The sequence below is a fragment of the Thunnus albacares genome, chromosome 16 (assembly GCF_914725855.1).
Source record: "Thunnus albacares chromosome 16, fThuAlb1.1, whole genome shotgun sequence".
NCBI lineage: Eukaryota > Metazoa > Chordata > Actinopteri > Scombriformes > Scombridae > Thunnus > Thunnus albacares.
The window spans coordinates 26,175,857-26,197,678 of NC_058121.1; the positions used below are offsets into that span (position 1 = coordinate 26,175,857).

General features: G+C 39.4%; 2 protein-coding genes across 2 annotated transcripts; one reads left to right on the forward strand and one right to left on the reverse strand.

The window, feature by feature from the left end:
• Positions 1 to 6,621: 6,621 nt before the first annotated feature.
• On the reverse strand, positions 6,622 to 9,738 carry adat2 (adenosine deaminase tRNA specific 2). The gene is made up of 6 exons (XM_044376612.1): positions 9,483 to 9,738; positions 8,579 to 8,683; positions 8,270 to 8,420; positions 7,709 to 7,815; positions 6,942 to 7,014; positions 6,622 to 6,737 (listed from the first exon to the last, which is right to left on the reverse strand). The coding sequence occupies exons 1-6, from the start codon at positions 9,552 to 9,554 to the stop codon at positions 6,709 to 6,711; spliced, it is 537 nt and encodes a 178-aa protein (XP_044232547.1). The 5' UTR covers positions 9,555 to 9,738; the 3' UTR covers positions 6,622 to 6,708.
• Positions 9,739 to 10,297: 559 nt separating this feature from the next.
• Positions 10,298 to 19,121, forward strand: pex3 (peroxisomal biogenesis factor 3). Its single transcript, XM_044376610.1, has 12 exons — positions 10,298 to 10,574; positions 11,679 to 11,810; positions 11,908 to 11,989; positions 12,118 to 12,161; positions 12,292 to 12,413; positions 12,861 to 12,927; positions 13,062 to 13,116; positions 14,134 to 14,272; positions 14,395 to 14,465; positions 14,553 to 14,675; positions 16,051 to 16,147; positions 16,754 to 19,121. Exons 1-12 carry the CDS (start codon positions 10,502 to 10,504, stop codon positions 16,835 to 16,837), a joined length of 1,089 nt encoding a protein of 362 aa, XP_044232545.1. The 5' UTR covers positions 10,298 to 10,501; the 3' UTR covers positions 16,838 to 19,121.
• The last annotated feature ends 2,701 nt before the right edge of the window (positions 19,122 to 21,822 follow it).

Consider the following 21,822-nt stretch of genomic DNA (forward strand, 5'->3'; position numbering starts at 1 on the left):
TCCCGACCGGGAAACAAACGGTGGACGTTGGGGATTATATAATACGCCAATAATTCAACTTTTAATAGCAGGATATGTTGTCACCAGCTGTGATTTGGCCCAGAAGGAATGTCAGACACATTGAAATCAACTATTATAGCTTTACAGTCCTTCTCGACTTGTAAATGTGATCAGGCATCAGGAGACTTCCGAGCAAGAAAAGACGGAAGCACACTGAGAGATTTAAAGCCTTTAATAGTGCAAACAGACTACTGTGTGAAGTCGATAAAAGCATGAAGACATATAGTCAACCTAAGATAGGTGTTCACTTAACTTTTTGGGTAGAAGGTGGAACTAGAATTCAAACCTATTGGATAACAGATACAAGGGTGAGAATAACCAGAGCCAGAGTCCAGCTGCCACAACCATCCATTAAAAACAAGAATACAGTTGCATGAAATCAAGCACAAAATGTTCTGCAGCAAATATGTCATGAATTAAAGGAACCATAGCAAGTTTAGCTCTTCATTAAGGTCAAAGGTTCAACTGTGTTGAGAGCATGAATCCGATATTCCCCAGAACTTGCAAGACTGTTAACACCCCTGTGCAATATCTCTAAAATGTTCAGCAATTCAAAATTGCATCATCTTACAATAGTTTTAGTAATTTTAGAGTGAAGTGCAGGATATTTGATCTTATTTATCATTAAAAACAAACAATTAGATGGACTAAATTGACAATCTAGGCCTCAAAGTACAACCTCAATGCAACAAAAGCAAGAACTGTGACTTCCAATTCAGACTTATTGCCTGAACAAGGTTATAAAAGAACCTGTTAACGACACAACTTTCTCAATGTTGGCCTGGTTGTGTCTCAACCATCATGGCTCCACACGGTAATTTCCAGAATAAATAAGAAACCAGATTGCGAGACTTCCTGAAGTTGAGAGAAGGTCAGAAGATCATCAGTCAGTAAGCAACTGAACAGAAGCCAGAACACAGTTGCAGCAGTGGTTCAGAGGTACAAGAGGAACCATACCACCAGTAACAGAAGTTGCAGTGGTCGTCCTTGAAAAATGACGGCACTTAAAATTGGCTATTTATGCAACCTTACATCTGACTTGGCACAAGGATTATCTGTCACAATTGGTGTTTCAGTGGCTGTTAGCGACATGGTGAAGGACGTCAACCTCTACGGATAACGTCCAAGAAGAAGAAGAAAACCATTGCTCACAAAACAGCACAAAAAAAAACTGCAAGATTAAACTTTGCCAAAGAACATGAAAAGAAGCCTGAAGAACACTGGCAGCACATTCTTTGGTCAGAGGAAACCGAAGTAAATTAGTTTGGATCAGATGGGGTCCAGCATATTTGGCGTGGACCTGGCCGGGACTACCACAGTGACTGCATAATGCCGACTGTGCTGATACGGGGCTGCATGAGTGCAAAAGGTGTAGGGAGATGATATTTATACATGACATTACATGTTTTTTTTTTACCCAAAGTCTCAAGAAGGTTGGCAGGAGAGGAATTCTCCAACATGACAATGAGTTTGTCCCCTGACCTGTATCCAACAGAACGCCTTTAGAGCAACAAAACCCCTCCAGCAAAGAGCTGCTGACTAGACTGGTGTCATTGATGCCCAGAAGGATCAATCCTGCCGTCAAAAATGACTTTTGTCACAGTTTGTTCTTAAATATGAACCTTTCATTCCACTTTAATCAGTCAAACATTCAGTTTTTCAAGTGAATTGGCTTAATTCTTCTTGGCTATTGCCTAAAAACAAATACATTTATACTACATGTAAGGGATTTGTAATTACTTAACATTTTAGTGTTATTGATCGGGGATCTACTCCAGTTTTGTTACATACTGCACATTTCACACTTTGTCATGTGCAGCTTACAGGCGAAGCAAGACGATCAAGCTATAAGAGGACAGTGACCCAGAAAGAGGAAGTAGTCAACAGGAAGTACGCAAGTATGTGACAAATGCATAAACAACAAGAAAGTTGTGCAACAATCAACAAAGTGCTCAAACACTGAAGGGTTCAAGTGTTGAGGCGTAAGTTTTCAGGCGGTTCTTGAATGCACCATGTGGAGCTGGGTGGGTAGGTCAGTCCACCACTGTGGAGCCACAAACCAGAAGAGTCTGGATTGTGATTTCCAGACCGGAGCGAACGGCCTGATGAGTGACTCAGTGTAGCAGGGTGTCGTTCTACTGGTGGCCTTAAAGGTAAGTTTGATATGAGCCGCCACCAGCAGCCAGTGGAGGGAGATGAACAGAGGTGTGACACGGTTCTCCTGTTGTCCCGTATTATATTCCATATTTTGATGCTGGTCTTTGCTAGTCTTTCTGTCGGGGCATTGTAGGGCATTTTAGAACCTAGTCCGAGTTTGTTTGCTGCGGTCCGAATTAGTGAATGAGTTTGGTATTTTACTCTTGATTCAGTTTCTATTCACAGAAAAAATTCAAGCGAACCAAAATGCATCACTTAAAGCCAGGTGAGAACGTTACTCTCATTGGTCAGATGTGTCTGAGGTGAGACTGAGAACGTAGAGACAGGAAGAAGGTCCTGAAGAGGCAACGTACTTTATCGCTAGTCCTTGCTGGACCTCGATTCACTCTCCAGCTGGCCGCTGGCAACTCCACACTCATCAACATCCCGGCATGCAAAGTGCACCCAACTATGGGAGTCACTTAGCTGAAATTTAAGGCCTTGTAGTCAAATCAGACGGAGGTCAGATCACCACAAACGAACCGCTGCAGACTTGGTTTATAACCAGACTGAGACCATCTACTCTAAAAGTCCTCGGTGGGGTTGTTTTTAATCTGCACCAGAGTCCAACTGCATGCACTGAAAAAGCAAAACCAAGTCTGATTCAACCGGATTTAACGATGCATGTTTGAAAATGATGTAAGAGTCTGTTGTCCTCCGCTGTGATGCACTACACAGGAAAAAACAACAGTCCCGACACCCCCGTGTGTTGGATCAGGCTGACATCTTAACAATGAGCTTTGACCACTTGGACCCTTTTAGTTTTGAGGTAAGATTGTTGGGTCGTTCCTCCTCCAGAACAGCTTCAGTAATCCGGAGTCTTAACTTTCCATGTTGGGTTGGAGAAACAGAGACAGGTGCAATCAGACAGACAGGTCAAGCAGGAAGACAGAGGCGGGTAATGCTGTAGGCGTTGACGATGACACAGATACAGACCGGATGTTGACAGATGACACACAGGCAGTTTCACACAGTTGCAGCAACAGACAGATAAAATGAACCGTGTGTGATCCAGAGATGATCTGCCTGAGTGTGCAGTCATCTCGATATGAGTTCATGTTTGACCTCAGTCGCTTTCCTGGCTGGATTCACACACACACACACACACACACACACACACATACAGCGGCTGGGTCAAGGTGTAGAACAGCGAAAAAAAAAAAGCTTTTAAAATGGTCCAGTCTACCTCGCTGCTTTCCCTGCTCTCTATCACCATGGAAACCCAAAGTGAAAACACACACTTGTTTTCTCCTATAAACACAATGACATCCACTCTGTCAGAATAACACAGAACAGAATAGATTTCACTCTCTTTACGTTAAAAGCTAATATATATACGAGAGAGAGAAGCCGATACAGTTGGAGCAGAAGAGGAAGTGATCGCAGACAAAGACAGCTGATACGAGACCAAAAACAGTAACGTGCGGTGGGGTCTGCAGGAAGTCAATGACTGAATTAAAAAAAAAAAACCCACAGAAGTGTAAAAAGACGGCTGACGAAAAGGCAAAAACAAAACTGAAAGAAATAAATGTTGCAGTTGATTAAGAATAACAGAGGATGCATTGACTAATTAATATAAAACTGGTTTAAAGAAATGAAGAAACGGTGCGTCGCATTCCTCCCCCAGCACTGAGCGGGAGGGTGGAGCGAGACAAAGACCATCTGCATTTTTATCTTCTTCGTTCTCTTTTTTTGGACTGTAAAGGTTAGCGGAGTGAAAACCACAAAACACGTGCAACACTTCCTGTCAAAACTAACTTAACACCCCTCCCCTCCCCCCTCGTCTACCTCCTCCTCCTCCTCCTCCTCGAACAAAAACAAACGCTCCCTCCCTCCTCTTTCCTCTCTTTCTTCCTTCAGGTCATTCGGTACTGAAGTCATAAAAAAAAAAAAACCCTCCTATATTTTCTCTGCCACTGTTGTTCTCTCACCTTTACACAATGTGACATCTCATATTACACCACTTTTTGTAGTGTTCAATATGTGTGTGTGTGTGTGTGTGTGTGTGTGTGTGAGACTCTTCCACTGCTGTCACTGTCAGTTTGGAAAGGAAAATTTGACACAACACACTCTGTTCATTAGCGCTTAACAGCTAACTCTGTACCCTGTGTGTGTGTGTGTGTGTGTGTATGTATGTGTGTGTGTGTGTGTGCGTGAGCGCCGTCTCTTCATTAACACGTCAACTCCTCCGCTCTGAGGTGACACATTAAAACATTCTGGAATATTCTGCTCTGCATTCATTAGCATAGATTTACATGCTAACGAGCAGACAGGAGCTGGACCCCGCCACGTGTTTCACAAAACCAACCTGCTCTTATTTATTTATTTATTTGTGATATATTTCTGCTGTAACTGTCCGTCCGAAAGAAAATTATATATGTATATGTATATATATATATATATATATGTGTGTGTGTGTGTGTGTGTGTGTGTGTGTGTGTGTTTATGGAAATGTATGGAAACACATCTGTGTCTGTGTGAGAAAGTGTGAAAAGCTGTTTCACATGTGACGAATTCATGATTCACACATTTCTGTATAAAAAGGAACATAAAAGAGGAAGTTGAAAAAGGCTTCGAGAAAAAAAAAACAACTGATCGGATGAACCACTGAAGACAGGAGGGAGTAAAAGAGGAGAGGAAGGAAGGAAGGAAGGAAAGAAGCAGGAAGGAAGGAAGGAAGGGAGGGAAGGAGGGGATGGAGGGGGGGGATAAAAACAAGGTGATAAGCGACTGAAAAAAGGAAGGAGAGAAAGTAAGACATGGATATGATGAACTATTGATGAAAGAAAGAAAAGCAGGAAGGAGAGAAGGAAATAAGACAAGGAATGGAGGAAATAAGCAGGAAGGAGGAAGGAAGGATGGAAAAAAGGGATGTGATGGGCGATTAAAGGAGGAAAGAAATGAGGGAAGAGGGTAAAAAGGGGAAGAAGGAAAGTGGTGCAGAGAAAAACAAACCACAGATGAAATGAAAAAAGGAAGGAAGGAAGGAAATGGAGAGAGGGAGAGAGGAGACGGATTGAAGGAAAACAGAGAGACAAAGATGTGAATAATTATTGAAAAAAGAGGATGAGAAAGGAGAAAAAGACAAGAGGAAAGAAGCCGAGAAAGAAAGCAACACAAGCTGGGCCACTGACGGAAGAGAGGAAATAGGGAGGAAGGAAGGAAGGAAGGAAGGAAGGAAGGAAGGAACAAAGGGGATGAGAAGGAAACAAAGAGAGGAAGAAGGGAAGGAAAGGAGGAAATGAGCAGGAATAAAGAAGGAAGCATGAAGATATAAAGCTGAAGGAAATAGAAAATGAAAGAGAGGAAAGAAGAAAGGAAGCAGGAAATGGGAGAAAGAAAGGAAACGATATAAACCGTTAAAGGTGTAAATGAAAGAGGGAAGGAGGAGGAAGTAGTGTTGTAAAAGAAAAAAAAATATATGAAGACAGGAAGAAAGGTTAAGGTGAGGAAAAAGACAAAAGGAGGAAGGAAGCAGGAAGGAAGGAAGGAAGGAAGGAAGGAAGGAAGGAAGAAAACCGGCCGCAAGAAGACGGAAGGAAGTGGTGAAGAAGAAAAAAGAAAAAAAAAAAAGAGAAAGTGTGAAGGAGTTTAAAAATGACTCCATCAGTTGGTTACTGGGAAGAAAAAACAACAGCGGGACACCTGCAACACACACACACACACACACACACACACACACTCAGCACAGTTTCTCTCACATTCAGCACACACACACACACACACACACACTTGTCAACTCCTCCCAGCGGCAAACACTACTGCAAACACACACACACACACACACACCCACCAACATGCCACAGAATATGTGTGTGCACGTCTGAGAGGAAGTGAAACGACAAAAAAAGCCTGCAGTGTGTGCGTGTGTGTGCATGTGCGTGTGTGTTTGTCTGTTATATGAGCAGCTGTTGAAGGTCAGTCCTGTTGAGAAGCGCTGCTCTACACACACACACACACACACACACACACACACACACACACACACACACACACACACATACACACACACACATGCAAGGGAAACTTCTGTGTCATTCTCAGAATACAACACACAGGAAGTGAAGTGTTAAATTTGGATATTAAAACCAAACTGAGTCATTGTGAACTGTTAGAAACCGACACACGGCTGCACCGACGGAGACGAAAGCAAACGTCTGCGGACAATTCACCTACAATATAGATCATAAAAAACTCTCATACTTTCATATTGATCATTTCCATATTTGCATTTTGCTTCTACAGACGGACCTGAGTGTGAAATGTTTCCTTTAGAGGGAAGTTAGTTGATCTAACTGCTCCACCTGCTGGCACAATCATTAAAATGCATCTAAATGTCCAAAAGTCCATATGCAACACATGCAACATGATGCATAATGTCATTTATTAAATAGAAAATTAGAAGAGGTAAATACAAACAATATAAAACATGTCAGTTGGGTCTGGGAAGGTTCAGTCTTTCCTGGTTTTGGGTTTAGGAGCTGAAACAGAGAGAAAAGACAAGTTTCAGTTTGTGCTGCTCAGTGAATTTTTCTGCCAATTTGTACTGAGAACAAAACAGGAACTGAAAACAAAGATGGGTGAAGATGAAAGGAAACATTACAAATAGAGAAACAAGAAAACTGAGAGCAGACGAGAAAAAAAAAAAAAGAGAAGAAGAAGAAGAGCAGCTTGTTTCTAATCACCGTTTGGATTCTCCTGTTTATAGAAAGTCTTCAACATCTCTACGGCTTCTTCTGCTCTGTGGCCTGAAACACACTGAACACACACACACACACACACACACATACACGATTCAATATGGCCGAATGTTTGTGGACACGTGAGTTTTACAACCACATGTGCTGCTGTAACAAGCTTCCACTCTTCTGCTTTCAGATTTTCCACCAGATGTTGGCACCTGGCTGCAGGGATTCGCTCCCGTTCAGCCACAAGAGCATCAGTGAGATCCAACACTGATGTTGTGGAGGATCAGGTCTGGCTCAGTGTCGGTGCTGGATGGGTTGAAGTCAGAGCTCTTTCACATCAAACTGGGGAAGTTTAAAGCACATTATAATGTCTAAAACATCACTGTGTGCTGCAGTATTAAAGGGCAGGTTGACAAGTGTGTGTTAAAGCAACAGTCAGGTGTCTAAAAAGACTGTAACGTTGAAAGATATCTGCTTGATTTGACTCATTTGGACGCTGAAGCATCATATTAGCTTCACATGAACTTTTAAATACATTTTTTTTGCACAGAAGAAGAGTTTGATCATGTTAGTTTGTTTAGAAACGGCTCCAAAGACGAATAACAGCGATCACGTCTTCAGTCTCTGGAGAACAGTTCTGTGCTTTTGTTTCTAAACTAACTAACATGACTTTAATCTTCACGGTGAAGCGACATGTCAGCCAGTGCAGCGGTGAGGCTCACTGATGTCCACATCCTTTAACTCTTAGATAAATACACACAGACCTTGAACGTGGTCCCGGTGTGAGGCAGGTCAGCAGAGGAAACATCCAGAACTGAACCGCAGCCTCCAAACCGCTCGTTCCTGCAGCCGTACACGACCACCGGGATGTCTGACAACCGGCTAAGGAACAACTCTCAGTCAACACTAGAGCTGTTAGTCAATTAGTCAATCGACAGATAATCAATCAGCAACTATTTTGATGATCTAATTACCACTTTAGCCAGTTTTTAAGCCAAGATAGCAAAAGTTTGCTGGTCTTAGCTTCTAAAATGTGATGATTTAATGATTTTCTTTGTCATATATGACGATAAACTGAATATTTTTGGGTTTTGCGCTGTTGATCAGACAAAATAAGACATTTAAAGACGTAACCATTGACTCGTCATTTTATCGATTAAACTAAATAAACTCATTCAACTGAAAATAATCAGCAGATTAAAATAGTGTTTGCTGCAGCCCTGGTCAACACACACACACACACACACACACACACACACACACACACACACACACATACATACACACACACACACACACACACAGAGGCGGGGAAGGAAGGATACTGAGCAGACGCAGGGCTGCGGCACACATGATGCACGGCTCCACGGTGACGTACAAGGCTGTCCGCTCGCACACACTCCTCACATCCAGGTTGCTATGGCGACACCAGTCCAGGACCTGGTCCAAGGCCACCATCTCAGCGTGGCGAGTGGCCTGAGATACACACAAACACATATACACACACACACACACACACACACACACACACACACACACACAGACACACACACAGACAGAGAGAAAATAAATGTTCTGCAGGGTCTGACTGGAGTTTGTTCAAACAGAAACGACACATTCGTCATTTTTCCTACGTTTTTGGTCTCGTTGACCTCGTTGCGTCCCTTCCCCACCACTTCATCGTTGTAGACCATCAGACATCCGACCGGTACCTCTCCGTTGTCCAGAGCGTCTTTAGCCTGCAGCGACACATTCACAGGATATAAACTACACACAGACAGTTAGGTAGTACTGACCAGAGGAAAATAAGTCACTGATGCAACAATTAGTTGATTAATCATTTAGTTGTCAACTATTAAATTAGTCTCCAACTATTTTGATGGTCGATTATTCGATTCCAGCTTCTTGAATGTGAATATTTTATGGTTTCTTTAGTCTTCTGTGACAGTAAGCTGAATATCTTTGGGTTGTGGACAAAACAAGACATTAGTGGACGTCACCTCAGGCTTTGATCAACGTTTATCACCATTTTCTGACATGTTACAGACTAAACAACTAATCAATTAATCGAGAAAATTATTGACAGATTAATCGATAATTAAAACAAGCGTTAGTTGCAACCTTATTTGGGTCAATTAAAAATTATGGAGCACTTACTTTTTACCATTTGTGAACAGGTGCCATCAAACAACTCACATGCTAGAGCTACAACGATTAGTTTATTGATCGATTGACAGAAAATTAACTGGCAACTGTTTTAAGTTAAAAAAGTCAAAATGATTCCAGCCTCTAGAATTAATATAATATATTAAGAACGTGGAATCAGAGATGTTTTTTCTTGAAAACTGACTAAAATCTATTAATCGATTATCAAAATAGTTGGCAACTAATCGATTAATCGTCACAGCTCTAGTTTAGTTATTATTTAAGAACTTGATATCCGAAAAAATGGCTTAATCAAAATTATTTATTTAAAATTGTGACTAGCTGAACGATTAATTTCCTGATTACAGTATCTGACTGTTATCGATCACCCACCATGTCAAACGCGCTGGACATCCACCTCTCAATGTCCTCATCAGTCGGACAGAAACTCTCCTCTGTTCCCATGGCGACCACAACCGCTACTTATCCTCAACAAAACTCATATTACTCGCATATTGTGGAAGTTTATCGCCTGTTTGTTCGCTTTTTGGGGACAATTTCGACCGTTGTCGTGTTCATGGCACGCAGAACCACGGAAGGGGGAAGATAATATTGGTCGGACCGGTCTCAGACACGACCAATCGATCTTCCACGTTTTGATGCATCAAGTTCACTATAGTAAGTTAGATGTAAACCGGAAGTGGGGTGATTTGCGTATAAAATGAATGAACACAATTTGTTAATGTGTTTCTCCAGCGTGACTTCAGGCAGTGGTGGAAGAAGTATTCAGATCCTTTACTGAAGTAAAAGTACCAATATAACAATGTAAAAATACTCAATTACTAGTAAAAGTCCTGCATGAAAAGTCCTACAACAGTAAAAGTAAAATAAGTATTATGAGCTATATGTATGTTATATTATCCATTGTGTCAAATCTTCATCTGAAAACTAACTAAAGCTGTAAAATAAATGTAGTGGAGTGGAAGTATAAAGTAGCATCAAATGGAAATACTCAAGTAACAAAAACTTGAACACAGAAGGAGGACTGTGGATTTTGTTCCTCATCACTTACGTTGTAAGTGCTTTATGAAGGGATCTTCTAACGGTCAGTATGAACAGGAGGAATGATTACAGCAAGAAAAACATGTTTCAATGTTGATTTGAGCTCCTGACTGTTATTTTAGGACAGACTTGAAAGGTCGCGGATTTAATTTTGAAATTCATAACCGGAACTCGCGTCATTCACTCTGCGTAACTTGATCGATATACTTTTTGACTGTTAGCATGTTAGCAAGGAGCTGCTAACTATCCGAAACTCTTCAGATAACATGTCCGTAAAATAGTCAGCGCGAAGTTAAAAAGTACGGAGTGTTTTTGTAGTTTTAGTTCGTGAATCCCTCACTTGTCCGAGGATGTTTTCGTCTGCCTGGAATTTTATTAAACGCCACAAAAGGAAATTTATCTTCGCCGGAGCTGTAGTTGGAGGTAACTGGTGTTTCTGTTAGCTCCTGTGCTAGACACCAGACTCCACCGAACAACCTTGAAATATAATTTTGTTTTAAATATAAGTAAAAGTATAAGTCTCTTGAGATATATTTAAAGACCTTTTAGCAATTTAGAGGAGTGTCCTTTTAATTTGGCACACATTTTTTCTCCATCAAGCAGCTTAATTCCCAGTCTAACCAGCTGTTTATCTGGTCTCACCTACCCACCAGATGTATATTAATGGGAAATAACTGGAGCAAAACCAGACGACAGAAGTAAACATTTCAACTGGAATTGTGTCGGTTTTATACCGAGTTATAAATGACTTGTAATTCAATGAAGGTGTTTAGTTATATTTTATTTGAGGCTTCGCTTTTTATAAGTAAGACATCTTTAAAATGCCAGAAAATTGAATGAAGTGTGGCGTGACGCTCCATGCATGAGGGCTGCTAGTTGTTAGCATATTAACTTATCACTAAGCTGTTGAAATGCGAGGTGGAAATGAAACATGACAGATGATCAACAGCTATAACTAAACTACCGGTTAGTCAGTGTTAGACATGTATATATCTCTCCTGTGGCTGGAAATAATGATGTTTTATCAAATTTCTATTTATATTGTAATAAATCGTGATAGTTAATCAGGCAATGACATCTGCATGTGTTCAAGTCTTAAATACTGCAAAAGTTTGTGGATTTGTTATTTATAAAGCCACTAAAAGCTTTTGGAAATGATTGGATCTGTCATTTAGAGTATGTGTTGAGTCAAACAATATAGAATAAATATGTTAAAGTGGTGAAATAATTTTATAGGCTAATAAATAGATAACATTTATACCTATCGCTAGAGAAAGATTCAGTTTTTTTATCATAGAGACCATAAAATATTCACATTTTAGAAGCTGGAACCAGAGAATTTGTACATTTCTTTCTTAAGGAATGACTCCAGACGAGGAATCGCTTATCATAATAATTGGCGATTAATTCAATAGTCGACAACTAATTGATTAATTGACCAACAGCTCTATATTAAAGTTGTATTTCAGGTTGTTTCCTGTATTTATTATCTGCTAGTACTACTTCTAACTCACTGTGCCTCCTCAGGAGTTTACTTCCTGGGTAAATATGCCCAGAAGAAGATCAGGGACATCCAGGAGAGGGAGGCGACAGAGTACATCGCTCAAGCCAGACGGCAGTTCCACTTCGAGAGCAACCAGAGGACGTGCAACATGACCGGTAACCGGTTCACACTTATCCTTAAGAGTTCGGCTTTTCTCTCACATTAAATGTGTTTGGACTGTGTTGACGGTTCGTGTGTGTTTCTGCGTCACAGTGCTGTCTATGCTCCCTCCGCTGAGAGAAGCCATCGTCAATCAGCTCAACTCAGAGAGTCTCACTGCACTACTCAAGACCAAGTGAGCGCTTTCAAACAAATCATTCCTAATCAGCTAACACACAGATAGAACACACTTTCTATATATGTAATGCTAAAATAAACTGCTTATTGTTATTATTATTGTCCTCCTCTCTCCTTCTCTCACAGACCAGCCAATAAACTAGAGATCTGGGAAGATTTAAAGATCATCAGTAAGCGTCTCTCATACTAAACTACATCTGCACAAAAAAGGAATTTAAGCCTTTAATTTCTCACATTCTTTCCAGAGACTTAAGATCCAGTGTTTGATGTTTAACGTGTGAAACTCGTTGTCTTGTTCAGGCTTCACTCGCACCATCGTGGCGGTGTACAGCACCTGCATGCTGGTGGTTCTTCTGAGAGTCCAGCTGAACATCATAGGAGGATACTTGTACCTGGACAACTCTGTAGGCAAGAACGCAGTGGTGAGGAACACCTGGACGTTTATGAGCTTCTGCTGTTTTAGAACATTTACAGCAGAAACTTTAAACTAAGATCTGAAGAACAAATTTTTCTCATTTTCACAGTTTCTCAAACTTACACTAAACACAAGTCAAGTAGTAGAATATATAGTTTTAGCACTCAGTCATATGAAAAGCTGTTACTTAAGACTTTTGGAAAGTAGTTACATTGTGCTGGTTGTACTAAAGAAATATAATTACTTTCTTAAGATTATGTAATTCCTTTTAAAACATGATTTTTTGGACATAGATTTCTAGAAAGATGAAATGTGTCTTCAAAGCTTTAGTGTTTCAAGTGTTTTACTGGGTTTTTAGAGGAGAGAACAAACTAAAGACTCTTAAAGTCTTAAAGTTAAACTTGTGACTGTGATAAAAGAAGTGAAGGTATTAACGGTTTGTGTTTTCTCTCAGACTCCTCTGGCTCCTCCAGACGTCCAGCAGCAGTACCTGTCCAGTATCCAACATCTACTGGGAGACGGTACCACACACACTTTACATATGAACACTTCAGTACTGTTCAGTCTTGTTTACTTCATTCAGAATGTGTCGCTGCTCTCTGAAGATGAAGATGAAGATGAAGATGAAGACTTCTCTCTGTCTGTGTCTCACCAGGTTTGACAGAGTTGATGACGGTGGTGAAGAAAGCGGTTCAGAACTCACTGGGAAGGTGAGTGTGAGGAGCTAAAAACCAGGCCTGAGTGACTGTATATAGAAATCCTGTAGGTGTTGTTTTAACACCTTCAGTTTTACATCAGTTTCAGTGAAGAATACAGTTTAAACCACAATATGTAACATAATAATAATAAAACTATTTCACTACAGTTAAAACAGATAAACTGCAGTCAGCTGACCAAGATGTGTTTATTAGCTGCCAGAAATCCAACCAAGCAGCCAGATTCATTAGTCATGACCTCAAACTACAGACCAGGCAGCAATTCAGCCAGTTATAAAATGAGTTTTGGGGTTTAATGTGTACACAATGTGTTCCAGCTGTAGCAGCTGCAGATGTCATATACCATATACCTGGTGAAATGTTTGAAAGGTATTAAATTATGAAAAAATAGATACAACACAAATCTACTGATGTCTGTTTTCATTATCAACTAATAATGAACAGTTTTTGATTAGACCCTTAATTGTTTAGTGTCAAAATGTTTGAAAATAGTGTAAAATCCCACGTTAACATCTCAGGTTCCTGCAGTTCAATTTTTGTCCAACAAACAGACAAAGAGATGCTGTTTATAATGATATAAAACAGAAAACAGCAGCGAATCTTCACATCAGAGAAACTGGAACCAGAAAGTTTTTGATATTCTTCCTTTTTGAACAACAGAAGTGATTAATTGAATATAAATTGCTGCCCATTGACTTGTTGTCCCGCTCTAGTCTTGATGCCGTCTGTCTGTCTGTATAAACACATTAGAGCTGAAAGAACTATTAACCAATTATTTGATCAACAGGAAAATAATCAGCAACTATTTTGATAATCAACTAATTGTTAAAGTTATTTTTCTGGCAAAAACTCCCCAAAAATGATGATTTTCTGTTTTTCATTGCTGTGACAGTAAACTGAATATCTGAACATCATCTCAGTTTTCTGACATTTTACAGCCTGAAAGACATTAATCAATAATGAAACCAGTGGTTGCAGTTTTAACCTCCGTGTTGTGGACTTTGTGCTCAGGGTGTCGTTGAAGCAGAGTCTGTCCCTGCTGGAGTTGGAGCAGCAGGTGAGCTGGATCAGAGCGGAGGTGGAGGCCGGCTCCGAGCGCCGTCTGTCCTGGTACATGTTGGCTGACGACGAGAACGCGCTCGCCGACCAGGTGACTACACGCACACGCACACACACACGCACGCACACACACACACACACACACACACACACACACTGTACGATTCACGGCATTCACACACAAACCTGCGTCTGTTTTCTCCTCTGCGTCAGGCGTGCGGTTTGACAGAAAACGACGTAACAACCATTCGACTGTTAAACGAGACCAGAGACATGTTGGACAGGTAAACATCACACCTGTGTTTGTTTGTTTGTTTGTTTGTTTATATCATTAACGTGAACACGCCTGTAAAGTGTGTTTGTGACTCCAGTCCAGACTTCAGCACCGTTTTAAACGCCTGTCTTCATCGGGGTTTCTCTCGTCTCCTTGACAACCTGGCTGAGTTCTTTCGCCCGCCTCCCGGTGACTCCGCCCCCAGCTCCGCACCTGATAGGTGAGCAGTTTAATGACACACCTGCTGATCAACTTTAATCATCAGTGTGTCCCATATCCATTCTATATATACACATAAACATAATAAACATCACAGTGATGAAGCCTTTTATACTGACAGGAAACCATCAAATATGTCCGTCAGACGTTAATCTCACTGCTGATTAAAGGCGGGAAAATGTCTCTCTTAAAGGTGCAGTGTGTAGAATTATGTTTTAATCAATGTAAAATCACCTGAAAATAAGAATAGTTGTGTTTTGTTACTTTGGAGTCATTTCTACGTACACACAGAACTCGCCATGTTTCTACAGTAGTCCAGAACAGACAGTGCATTGCATTGTGGGAGAATAGTGTGTCCACCAGAAACACACTCAAAAATCAAATCTAGTCTCCATACTGACTACAGCTGCAATGATTAGTCAATTAATTGATTAGCTTCCAACTATTAAATGAATCTGCATCTATTTTGATAATCTGTTCATCAGTCTGTGACAATAAACTGAAGATCTTTTCACCATTTTCTGACTTTTTAAAGACCAAACACCTAATCGATTAATCAAAAAATAATTGACAGATTAATCAATAATGAAAATAACTGTTAGTTGCAGCACTAATACTGTTTTATGTATATTTTATTTAGTCACTTTTCCTGTGAACACCTGAAACCTACATGTGTAATATGGATTTGGGACATTTGTCAATGTTTTTTGTTTGTTTGTTTTTTGCATTTTTATTCAGGTATATTACAGCAGTAATATTTGTTTTATGACAACGTGTCATATTAAATTAGAGCTGCAGCTGATGTTTGATTTCATTATTTCCCTGATTAATCAATTAGTCATTTGGTCTATAAAAATCCCAATATAGTAAAAACCTGAGTTAATGTCTTCAAATGTCTTGTTTTGTCCACAACTCAAAGATCTTCAGTTTATTGTCACAGAGACTAAAGAAAATATTCACATTTAAGAAGCAGAAATCAGAGAATTTCTTAAAAAATGACTCAAAATGATTAATTGATTATCAGAAAAGTTGGTGATTGATTTTCTAATCAACTAATTGTTGCAGCTCTGTATTAAATTAACTGTATAATCTGATGAATTATATAAAGAAACACAAGCAGCCTCTAAACTGTCTGTAACTTTCTCTCTTTGATGTTTCCTTAAAGATCATAAACAGTAAATTATCACAATGACGAGTGATTAACACGAAAATAACAGTTTAACTTAGATTGATTGTTGAACTTGACTCTTCTGTGTGTGTGTGTGTGTGTGTGCGTGTGCGTGTGCGTGTGTGTGTGTGTGTGTGTGTGTGTGTGTGCGTGCGTGTCTGTGTGTGTGTGTGTGTGTGTGTGTGTGTGTGTGTGTGTGTGTTTTCAGTCTGTCTGCAGTCAGTCTGCCGCTGGCGAAGATCATCCCCATCATCAACGGTCAGATCAACACCATCTGCAGCGAGACGCCCAGTCACTTTGTTCAGGTGAAACCAGTCTGCAGTCACGTCAGTGTTTCCAACGTTCAGACACACAAACATCCAAACGTCTGTTAGATTAACGTCAGGACGAGACGCCGACTTCCACCTCTTACTGTTTCCTTACATTTTATAAAGATGATTCTAATAGTTTTACTTATTTAGCACATTTTGAAAAGCAAAAGTTACCGAACTGTAAAACGATTTACAGTAAAAACAAAGAAAAAAGTCATAAAATCCAAAACATGGAAGATAAAACTTACCAAACACCATCAGTTAGATAAAAAAAATGATTCCCCAGTCGAAGCTAAAACAAACAAGCGTTCACGTCTTCAGCCGACTCGTCTGTCGGCCACCAAATTTAGTCAAAATAATCCGACCGACATCGGCTCCGTTATCTGAAAACCAAACAGAGTCCTCGGTCCATTAATTTTTATGTGACATCGGCGCTGATTTAACGTCGGAAAACACAACATACCAGAAATATCAAAGACCCATTTTAAGTCAAGTTTTTACATTTTGAAAATAAAGCAGAAACGAGAGCAGCCAAAGCATAAAAAAAAAAAATCTTAAATCTTTTCTTGTTTTTCTTCTCTTTGAACTCTTTTGCTGCAGGACCTGCTGATGAACGACCAGGTGAAAGAGTTCGCCGCCAACGTCTACGAGACCTTCAGCACGCCGCAGGAGCTGCAGAAATAACACGACGACAGGAAGCGAGATAAAAGCCCCGAAAAAGACTTTTATTCCCTCCTTCCTGTTTTCTGGCGAGACTCTTCTTCTTCTTCCCTCCTCGAGATCCTCGCAGACTTTTTTTTCTCCGCTCGGTGAAAGATTTGTGGCTTTAAAAAAAAAAAACGTCCACAGAACAGAACAGAACGGTGGAAAGGAGGACGGCACCTGCGTCGGGTTTGCCTGTGAATAAACCCCCCCCCCCGGGGGACCACAATGCATCTTGGGAGGCCTCATTTATAAACCTGGTAATGTGGGTTTTTATTCGCCCTGAGCGGTGGAGGAGGGGAAGGTAAGCAGGAAACACAACAAACTGTCGGTGATCGGACCTTTCACAGGCGGGATTACACTGAATTATCGTCAGTTTATTCTGTTGAAACGACAGATTTTATGATGGTTTTCCCCCTTTTTTTTTTTTTTTTTTCTATCAGCGGCGGCGGTGAGTGTTTTATGTCTGATTGTGTCTCCAACACTTTTGGTTGTGTGTGTTTTTAGATCAGAAGGGTTTACAAGTGTATAAATCATCTTTTTTTTTTGTTTTCCACACTCATTAATCAGGGCGGTAGAGGGACGTACGGAGGGTCGGATGCACAAAAACTGCTGATTTTTTGGGGGGTTTTTTTGTGCTAATACTTTTAAACTTTCTCATCATGGTTGGAAAAAGTATCTGCAGCAGCTTGTTGGTGATTCGGGGATATTAAAAACTTAAAAAAATAGTAAAAAGACAAAGAAGCAGATTAAATTATTGTAATAAAACAGTCGACACCTTTTCGTTTAATTTTACACTCAATCTCGTCATCTGTTTAAAAATTGCATTTTTAATTTTCATGTTTAAAAGATGCAAACACAGTTGTTCGGGTGCAGAGTCAGAAAGTTGTTCATGACTTTAAAAAAAGCACATTTATTATCATTTTTTCTGTCTTCTGTGTTTTCAGGTGTAGTTCTTCTTCTTGTCCAGCAGGTGTCGCACTCTCTCAGCTTGTCGTCTTCGTAGGGAATCACTTTAAACCAACATACTTCACATGAAGGGCTTCATTCCAAACATCTCCTGGTTTTTTTTATTTTTTAGGATCAAATCAAACTCAGTATTTCTGTAACATTTCATTCCTCACAGTCAGTTTTAATCATCCACCAGGTTTTTACTGTAATAGCAACATTTTCTCACTAATTGTCAGACGTATTGTTTCAGAATGACATTAGTTCAGTTTGTTTCTTACTCATTTGTTTGTTTCTGTTGTTTTTTTTTTCCACAGAATTATTTGTGTGTTTTGACATCATGAAACACTGAATTTTAAAAGTCTTTTCTGCCTGGAAGTTATAAGACATGTTTACACGAAAGAATCGGTGACGTTTCTCTTGATTTTAGTCGACACGCGACTTGAGTCAGTGAGATGAGTTATTCTCAGACACGCGTAGACTGAACGGACAGCGATGGCTTTCACTAGTGAATTATGAACCGTTTTTCTCATTTTCATGCCTGTAAACTACTTTTAAAAACTTATTTTTTTTTGACAGCACTCATGTTAACTCTTATTTAAAAGCCACAGAAACACAACAGCTGCTCGTTACCGCGGTTACAGGTGCGTTACATCATCCAGACGCCTGTAATCATAGAAATAAACACCCTCTCTAAGTGTTACTACATTATTCTGACAGATCTGTTTCTCCCAAATACTACTTAGGCTTTGATTTATCACACCTCTCAGCCAGGCGGGTGGGGTTAGCTACATGTGAATGTAGTGGAAAGTAGATTTTTTTTTAAATTAATCTGTCCATCAGGAACTTCAGGACAAAATAGTTTTATTCAGTCCACGTCATCTGTTTTAGTTCCTAATTTGAGTTCAGTGCTTTTACACTGAAAATCCTCTGATTGGTTGCACAAGTCCGACTATAAAAGAGTAAAAACTGAAGCAAAGTTGTGGGATCATGCAGATGAGATTTAACAGAAACTAACATACAGATTTAAAAATAGTGAATCCGCTTCCTTCAGTTCTATTGGTGGGTGACGGGTTTTTTTTTTTTTTTTTTGGTGTCATCCGGAGGTCAAAGGTCAGATTTCGGTGAGATGAGAGAACATCAAGTGTTTCCTGGGTTTACGCAATTAACGCGGCGGTCATGTGAGAATGTACAACCCTTGTATGTAATCGATGATGTCATGCGTTTTGCAAGCATAACATCCTTAATGACAGTTGAAATGTATGTTTGTAGCAATTTATTGAAGAGATAATAAATGTTAAAAAGCGATTTAATTATACACGCTTCATTTTGTGTTTTCTTTAGAAAAAAACAAAACAAAAAAACATTAAACTCCAAATAAGTTTTAACTTGATAAACAGTCAAGAAAATGACTGACGATGATGGTGATGATGTCATCTCTAAATTAATGATTTTTCTTTTTTTCCCCACCCAAAGTAGAAATATGGCATTTCAAAATAAGACTCAACTTTGTTATGGAAGTCGAAAGTCAGTAGTAATTTTTTGTGACCAACTTGTTATTTGATTTGTTTTACAGCAGTCACAACATGACAAACTTACATTAACAGACCAAAGAAAGAACACAAGAAAACAAATAAAGGAAAGAAAATTAAAGACAAAACTACAAAATACAGACAATAATGAGTTTTTCAGTGTATTTTTTTTTACAAAACGAACTCCTTCCTGTATTTCGCCGGATCATGTGACCGATCTGCCCGAACAAGACGCCATATTTGGTTGAGTTTACACATGAACGACTCTCATGAATCACGTTTGTCACAATGTTTTTAACTGAGAGCCAAGAACGTAAAAACAAAACTGAAAAAAATGAAAGACAAAAGCAGCTGGAAATGAGCTGTAATCTCTTCCTGTAATCTTTTTGTGAGATGTTGTTGGGGGGTTTTTTTTTTTGAGATCTATTTGTGTATCGTTGATCAATTTACTGATATTTACTATGATGATGAGAACTACAAAGGTGCTGTCAGAGCTCTAAAAGTTAAAAAAAGTGGAAAGGTGTAATGTTGTAATGCATAAACTGTGAAATACGCGGTTTTTACCGTCTTGTTTTTCTATGCAAACTTTTCTTCAAAGCATCTCGATACCATAAAAACTTTAATAATCCAAATAAATATTTGCATTTAACACCTTTTTTTTTTTTTGCAAAATTCAATATTCAAACCAAAGTGAAAAAGCAGAAAATGATGCTTTCTGGTTAAGTTACGATGAAAAGGACCACTTATAAAACCTTTAACCCTCCTGTTATGTTACGTTAAGTCTCAAAAGTGACCCAATCATGTGTTTAACAGCAAAGAAATCTCCCAAACATGAAGTTTGATAACTTTTCCAGTTCTAATCATTAGAAAAAGTGAATTCAAGGCCTTTTAAAGGGTCCAGAGGTTGTCTTTGGGGCATTTTTAACCCTTTTCTAAAAGTATTTACAGATGAAATTAAGTATTAAATGTCTCAAATGTTAAAGGAGTGCAAAGCGAAATTAGTGGAGCCCTTAAATATATATGTAAATATTACAGAGATGTATTAGCTACAGACAAATAGTACCTAAAATATGTATTTGTAACAACCCTGGGGTCACTAATTCTGACTCAGACCCTCAATCTTTAATATATAATCATAATTCTTCTCAGTTTCAGTCACAGTTCAGTCGTCGGGTGTTATGAAACTTACCCCATACAGCTTTTTAACGCTTGTCTTTAAAAGGGAACTTCCTGATTGATACCCTTGTTGCCTTTTTCAGGTTGACGCCTGAACACATCGTTGATTTTTAAGTTCTTCGTGAGGTCGACAGACGCCGTCTCTTTGGAAAGGAGGAGCGGTTTCAGTCGAGGCTTCACGTCATCTCGTGATCACTGGATCGTATCGTTCCGATGTCTCTGACGACGCTCAGGCTGAAATCGATCAACCGGTTTATTATTCGCAGGAAAGATGTCTTAAACTCTACAAAACTCCTCATTTATGCAAGTTTTTACTGTCGCTTGATGCTCAATTAAAAGGGTTTCAGATTTACTATGTTAAGTCTTGAATCTTAGTAGATAAATAATCAATATTTTTACAATTCACAATCATTCTGTTGCTTTTCTTTTGTACTTTTCTCTCACTGTTTGCCTTGAAAAAAAAAAAAAAAACCTTGTTTTCCCTCAGGACAAGTTTTCCCACAGATTTTCCCCCCTTGAGCCTTGAATAAACACAGACAAAATCCTCGGCGGAAGCTTTTGAAGAAGCCGGCGGGTTTTCTTATCGGGACGAAGGTGAAAGGATTGCAAACACTGGAAAAAGCCAGCAGACAAAATATCAGCAAGCCAAACGATAACATCTCACAAGAGTACAAGGGTCACCGCAGCAGCTGAGAGGAGGAAGGAGCGATCAAAACACTCATCAATCATCAACTATATTGATTTATTATATTTCAGATAAATGGCGTTGAGCCAGGATGATGAATTAAAGAGCAGTTTAAAGTACTTGGAAGTGTAATCCTGGATGTGTGACATATAGTGAGAGATGTGTGTGTGTGTGTTATTGAGCACATAATGATATTCTCTTCCTGGTTGAGTGTGTGACTCAAAAGATGACTTCATCTTTTCTCCTGACCCTGTCTGTCATTTTTACCTTATAAGGAGGAGGGATGAGGAGATAGTTTTTTCACCATATGACACTGAACTGCTGTCAGCCTGCGATGAGACGGAAGTTTCTTCTGACCTAAAAAAAAAAAAAATAGGGATGTGAAACTCTGTGGCTTCTTTTTCTTCAGTGAGTAATTCATTAAAATGTTGTCATGTATAATAAAGTTTCTCTTTCTTATAAAGAGTGTCGGTTTCAGTGAAGAGTTTTTGTGTCTTGTGGTTTTTGTTTTATTTTTAATTTTGTTTTCATTCCTAATGAGAATAAAAAACAAGAAGGAAACACTGAACACGTCATATATTTCACTTTCTACTGTAGATAAGATATTTATAATAATAATCTGCACT

Bases quoted from the DNA above. Each gene is read 5' to 3' on its own strand.
- adat2 (XM_044376612.1), bottom strand. From the start codon at position 9,554: ATGGGAACAGAGGAGAGTTTCTGTCCGACTGATGAGGACATTGAGAGG. The intron at 8,421-8,578 runs GTAGGAAAAATG...TGTGTATCTCAG, and splicing joins AGGTCAACGAGACCAAAAAC to GCCACTCGCCACGCTGAGAT. The intron at 7,015-7,708 runs GTCTGTGTGTAT...GTGTGTGTTCAG, and splicing joins ACACCGGGACCACGTTCAAG to TGTGTTTCAGGCCACAGAGC.
- pex3 (XM_044376610.1), top strand. From the start codon at position 10,502: ATGTTTTCGTCTGCCTGGAATTTTATTAAACGCCACAAAAGGAAATTT. The intron at 12,414-12,860 runs GTGAGGAACACC...GTTTTCTCTCAG, and splicing joins CTGTAGGCAAGAACGCAGTG to ACTCCTCTGGCTCCTCCAGA. The intron at 16,148-16,753 runs GTGAAACCAGTC...CTTTTGCTGCAG, and splicing joins CGCCCAGTCACTTTGTTCAG to GACCTGCTGATGAACGACCA.